We start from the raw sequence: 6,254 nt of genomic DNA on the forward strand, positions 1-6,254 counted from the left end.
TTTTCCTTTATACTCTTTTCTTTCCCTTCTGAACTATCTGTATTTACATCATATCAGAAAAATCTGTAACAGTACAAATTAGGTCTTTAGAACTACAAGAAGCTGTTGCATAGATGTGACACAAAAACCGATCAGGTCAGTCACAGTGCGGCCCAGATCTGTAAAACACAGTTCACAGCTGGCTCAGGTCACCCACCCAAGTGAAATAATGTATCCTGTTCCAGCTACCATGTGAATGTAACATCCACACAAAATAAAACATCACTCATAAAAAATGGAAGCCTATGTATCGTGCCTCATGAAGAAAGTTTCTGTAAGCAGTTTACTTAAGATGCAAACATATGCGAATGCATGTTATTTTTGACACTATACTAAAAGAAAGCAAGAAAAGCAGTGATGTTAAAGATTTAAAGTAATTTTATTATAAAAAGTACGGAAGTATCTTAATGATAACAATTCAGAATTTGAAGAGCTGGAGGTTGTTATGGACCAAATTAACTGGGATAGAAGAACACAAATGTGTTCAACCATACAATAAGTGTTCCATCATTCATTATTTAAGCTTTAAGACATATCCTCCTACCTTCTAATAGACGCCATTCTTTTATCACCTTCCTTAACAAGGAGGACAACTTTCCATCTGTGGAAGGCCCCTGGAGCACTAGAGCGTGTCAGTTGTTCGCGCCATCTTTTAGGTGCAGATTGCATCTGAGGTGAATAATGGGTGTCTTTTTCAATTTCATATCCCCATTCGTACGTTGTTTCATCAAGCCATCTGCCACTTTCGGCACTATTAATTATGTACTCCTTAGTTAGTATCCACTTTCCTAAAAAGCAAATGAACTGTCAACCACAAAAGATTTTTTGTGCAGACAAATGGCAATCAACTGAAGATCTAATATAAAATTAACTTCAACCTTTCTTGTGCAAATAAAAGCTGGAATTATAAGTACCATTTTAAAAACTTCTTCCTACTACAAGAGTTCTCCTCTTCACACTTTAGAATCAGAAATCACACAATGCCACTGAAAATGATCGTTTTGTTTTCTTTTAATGATGAAGTACCTTTTTACCCTTCCTAGAGAAAATGCTTGTCTATCTCCTCAAAAATCTGCAAATGGAATTTTTCAGCTTCCCAGATTTTGTTCTTATGACTTCCACAGAACCTTGCTTAACCCTTTATTTTTAATATCATTTGACATTTTTACAAATGTACTAAAACATAGTAAAATGAAGAAATATTTTACCACCAACGACTAAAAAGAGGAATGCAGGTTTTAGCACGTAAGCTGTTTCTTTTATATATTCTTAATATTACTTGCACTGTGAGTGTAGTGAATACCAATATTAGGGGTATACGGTTTTAGACTTTTGTCTTTCCCCTTTCTTCTTTTCACATCCTTATCTCTCATCCCTTGGCTCCACCTCCTCCGCCTCTCTTCTTTCATCTTCCGCATGTATGCTTTTGATTCTGTATGTAATGATCTTCCCCTTTTTCTCTGTCTCTCTCTTCTTACAGGTTCAGGTCAAGAGCCGTGGTTAGTACCCTGCTCCTGTATTGAAACACTACCTACAGAAGATACTGTAAGAGAAATTGACTTGAATTGTGTGAACCTAATTGGTTTCACAGAACAGCAGGGTTGACTGGCAAAATGTCTCAGTGCAGGAGCACAGATGGTACTTCTACATAACCTAGCATAGGTACCAGTAGACTTATGACTGGAAAAGCTATGCTGTGCACAACCTGTATGTTAAAATCACTTCCATTTCAAAGTTTCCATCTCAAAACTTCTGTCAGCTAGGAAGTCCATGAAGACTGGCGCCCTTGTTAGTATTTCTGTTCACCTCTAGGGAGTTCTAAATGGGTTTAAACGTGATCTTTTAAACTTACTTGGGAAAAACTGCAGTAGGAATGAACACACTCACTCTGCCACCAAGGGCAAGAGCAATGATTATGCAAAAATAGCACCTCCGCGAGGATTAAAAAGTACTAGATGGTATTGGGGAAGATTTGCAAGTATTGCAAGTAATAATAAATGTATTATTATTGTTAGTATTATATTTTACTTTAGTTATTAAACCATTCTTATCTCAACCCACTAAGAATAACAATATAATAATAATAATAACCGTAATGAAAAGGAATATAACAACAAAAAAAGAAATAAACCCCAAGAAAAGACAAGTGATGCACAATGCAGCTGCTCACCACCTGCTGACCGATGCCTCAGCAGCGATCCACCCCTCCCAGCCAGCTCCCCCCAGTTTACATACTGGGCAGGACGTTCCACGGCATGGAATAGCCCTTTGGCTAGTTCGGGTCAGCTGCCCCGGCCGTGCTCCCTCCCAGCTTCTTGCACACCTGCTTGCTGGCAGAGCATGGGAAACTGAAAAGTCCTTGGCTTAGGATAAGCGCTACTTAGCAACAACTAAAACATCAGTGTGTTATCAACAGTATTCTCACACTAAATCCAAAACACAGCACTGTACCAGCTACTAAGAAGAAAATTAACTCTATCCCAGCCGAAACCAGGACAGAGTTTTACCTTCTTTCCTGATTCCCCTCCCCATCCCACTGGGAGCTGGGGGGGGAGTGAGGAAGCGGCTACGTGGTGCTTGGCTGCTGGCTGGGGTTAAACCACGACAACCCTACATATGTCATTTCCACTCAGTTCAAGAAAGCAGCTCCAGATGTTTTAAATCCCCAAAAGTAAGAAAACATAAATCAAAGGTTTATAACAGTTAAAATGAAGTGCTATGCCACAAATCTATCTGCATTTTAATATTGTTTCCCTCATGGAAATTTTTGGTCTATTTACTTTTTTATTAGAGTGCGATCAGGATTTTACATTAGTACAAAGAATCATCCATATATATATATACACACACACACACGCAACTACATTCTAGCAGCGACAGGTGACTGAAAATGCCTACTAAAATGGTACATAAGAACAAACATGAAATCAAGAAATTTACATATATCTTTAAACCCAAATCTATGTTTAGTTATTTCTGTCTGTTATCTCTTAAATTTAAGATTATCCATCCTAAAAATTGCTTTAGCACTTTCGTATAGTACGATACAGGGAAAATAAAGATCACATTTAACGAGTTAATAGATTGGTATTGTTAAATCTCATAACTCCACAAGATTTTCTAAACTCATCATAAAATCCTTCCAGGTAATCTGCCTATAAAGAAATCTTAAAATACAGAATTCTCATTCTAAAGGCATTTTAGTTGCTTATGTGTAGGATTTCAGCATCAGGCCTTAGGTAAAAGAAAAGCAAGAGGAAAGACCAGAGGCTTGTGTCAGAATGGCAAAAGCCTGGAATTTTCTCTTGCTGCATAAACAGGAACTTACAGACAGTGACCTTTACCAGTGAATGTTGCGTGTGAATTTGGTGTCAAAAATCCATGGTGACTACGGGTGTCCATACGCTCTCTGCCCCCTTTTCGAGTGATCCATTTTTAAGCACCCATATCATTCGGGTATGAGTTCATGATCTAACTAATATATAACTAAGCTTTCTGCTTGGGAACAGATGCAGGTCAACTAAAGAAAGATGGCAGGAATATCATTTAGGAAAAAATCCGAAACAAAAAGAAGTAAATCAGAACTTGAACATAATACTGGGTTAAAATCAAGTTAATGGAACAAGAAGAATGAGGGTTCGTAAGACAGATCATTCACAAAATGAAAGCAGGTAACTAGAAGCCTTTTAAGTCCTTTCCAGTCCTATGTTATGATCCCATGACATTTTACAGCAAATCTTTTACTCACCTGCAGCACAGGCAGCTAAGAACTTTTCACTCTTGCACAGCTTTTTTGCTATAAGATGTGTACAGTTTCTGTATTTCTAATAAAAAACAAAACAAGACACTTGCGTCACTGGAAACAGTTTAACTTTCTTGGCTATTTATATGCAACTCTGAACTACTGCACTGTCCTTTCTTTTAAGGCTTGCATTTTTTCTTTCTGCTCTAACCATCAGGTACTTTAGTGAACAATACCTTATTATCTAAAAAAACACAGTCCAGTTTGAACAGCCATTCGAGCAGTGCCTTTTTCTCTTGTTTTTTAAATCCAGTTAATTGGATTATCCGTTTCTGGCCGCCACTTGCCATCTGTTAAAAGAAAAAAACAAACGGAAAGGAAACATGAACACACCAAACGTACACCACGAAACGTGGCGTGCACGATCTTAGCAGGACTTCCTACTTGTCTTCCGAGAACGAGGGGAAACACACCGCCAGGGACCAACACTACCCGACGGCGGTACGCCACGCGTGAAGCTGTCACTGCCTGCCCCGGCGGGGACACCGGGAAGACGGTAACGGGGCAGGCCAGAGACCCCCAAACCGCGGCCCGCAACCGGCCGAGCCCCCCCCCCCCCGCCCCGGGGCTGGCACCACGGCTCCGCGCAACCCACACACCCGGAGGCGGGAGGCTGCGCCGTCCAAGCCTCTGCCCCGCTGCCAGGGGGGTCCCCGGCGGGTACGGGGAGCCTCCCACCGCCCCTCCTCAGGAGAGGCCCCGCAGGAAAGCGCCACGGAGGTGCGGCGGGCTCGCCGGCGGTGCCGGGCAGGAGCTGCGGGGAGCGAACCGCCTCCCCCCGCTGCGGCGGCGGGTTCGCCCGCCTGCGCTCACGTACACACGCCATGGGGGCGGCGGGCGGGCCCCTCCTCGCCCCTCCGGCCGGTGCGGGCCGGGCCGTGCCGTGCCGGGCGCTGCTCCCCACGCTCGGCCCCGGCGCGTTCCCGCCTTCCCCCCGCTCCGCCCCCGGATGTGGCGGCGCGGCCGTTCCGGGCCGTTGTCACTGACGCTCCGCGGTCGCCGGGGCTGTCGGCGCGGAGCCGCGGGGGGAGCCCGGCCGGGTAAGTGGCCCCGGCGGGGCTGCCCTTCCGCCTCCCTTTACCGTGCGGCCGGGCCCCGGCGCCGAGCGGGACGGGGCTGGGGGCCGCTGCGACCCCGGCACGGAGCCCCGGGGTTTGCCTGCGGCCGCCTCCTCTCCTCCGCGGCACAGTCGGGCGTTGCGCAGTTCCGAGGCTCCCCGGGCGGCGGCTGTCGGCCGAGGGGCTGGTGGGCGCCCGCCCCGCGGCGGGAGGCCGGCGCCCCTCTGAGGCGGCCCCGCCGGAGCGACGCCGCGGGCCCGGCTTCGCGCCTCAGCGCGGGGCGGGAAGGGGGAGGTCTTCCCTCAGGGCCAGAGGACGGGGTCCCCAGGGCTGGGGTGAGGCGGGGGGAAGGCTGGGGGGGGCGTGTAGCGGAGGGCGAGGTGGGAGACGCGCCGGCGCCGCCTCGGCGTCTCTGAAAAATCACCATTTGTGTTGCTCAGCAGAGCTGGAAGAGTGGCAGGCGGTCTGGCAGGGGTGTGTGCTGGAAGACGGAAGAGACCTCGCGGAGTAGAGGAAGGTGACAGAGGAACCAGGTGGAGTTGGATGTAGATGCAGGTTGAAGTGTCTCCCCTCTGGAACGGGCTGTCTGTGAGAGTCAGGAAAGGGGCCAGGGATTTCTGGTCCTCAGTGCCCTTTTCTCTGTGTCTCAGAGGAACTTTCAAAGCGTCTTCTGCCACATGATGGCTGATCCTCAGGGAAGATCACCAGGTACTGCTACAGCCAGATAATCAAGCCACATATTTTGGTGAAGGGATTCCTGCCCTGCTGATCAAGGTGGTACTGACTCTTCATTATGGAAGTCAGTGTCTGATTTTTTTTAAATTACAAAGCAAGATGAAAAGGTCAAAATAATATTCAGATTGTACCTCAAGCACTCAATTTAGAATTTAGAAACGTAGAAATGCCAAGATTATGATCGTTTGTGAAACTTTATTTTGGTCCCTTGTGTATTTGGGAGATGACTTTTGACTTGATTCCTGTGTCATGTAATGCACTGAATGGATAGCACACAAGAAATCTGTTAGTGCTTCATAATGAATAAAATTAGCTTTGTAGAACACTTTCTTTTTTATTCCTTTTTTACACAGTTGGAGAGTAGAAGGCATACATCCTGATTCAAGAAAAAAAAGGTGATTGAATTGCCTCCTTAGAGAACTGAATGCTACTCTCTCCCCTTCCATAAAATTCTTATGTGAAAGTGGACAAGTCGCTTTGTACTCGTTGACGTACCCGTTTCATATTTAAGACCTGTAAACTGAGATATGTACGGCAAAACTTTCACAAGTGCTGAGTTTTTGTCACTGCAGCTTAGGTCAATAGAAGCAATGTTTTGAACTCACCAGTGCTACAAAACA

General features: G+C 45.7%; 1 protein-coding gene across 1 annotated transcript in view; it reads right to left on the bottom strand.

Moving 5' to 3' along the window:
• SLF1 (SMC5-SMC6 complex localization factor 1) overlaps window positions 1–4,131 on the bottom strand; it is a 41,283-nt gene extending 37,152 nt beyond the window's left edge. Inside the window, exons 1-3 of the mRNA XM_050913553.1 lie at window positions 4,018–4,131; window positions 3,788–3,863; window positions 584–827 (exon numbers count right to left, since the gene is read on the bottom strand). Of these exons, the coding sequence (XP_050769510.1) occupies window positions 584–827; window positions 3,788–3,863; window positions 4,018–4,131 (434 nt within the window). The remainder of the gene's footprint in view (window positions 1–583; window positions 828–3,787; window positions 3,864–4,017) is intronic.
• Between the last annotated feature and the right edge of the window lie 2,123 nt (window positions 4,132–6,254).

Source organism: Gymnogyps californianus, chromosome Z (assembly GCF_018139145.2).
Source record: "Gymnogyps californianus isolate 813 chromosome Z, ASM1813914v2, whole genome shotgun sequence".
NCBI classification, from domain to species: domain Eukaryota; kingdom Metazoa; phylum Chordata; class Aves; order Accipitriformes; family Cathartidae; genus Gymnogyps; species Gymnogyps californianus.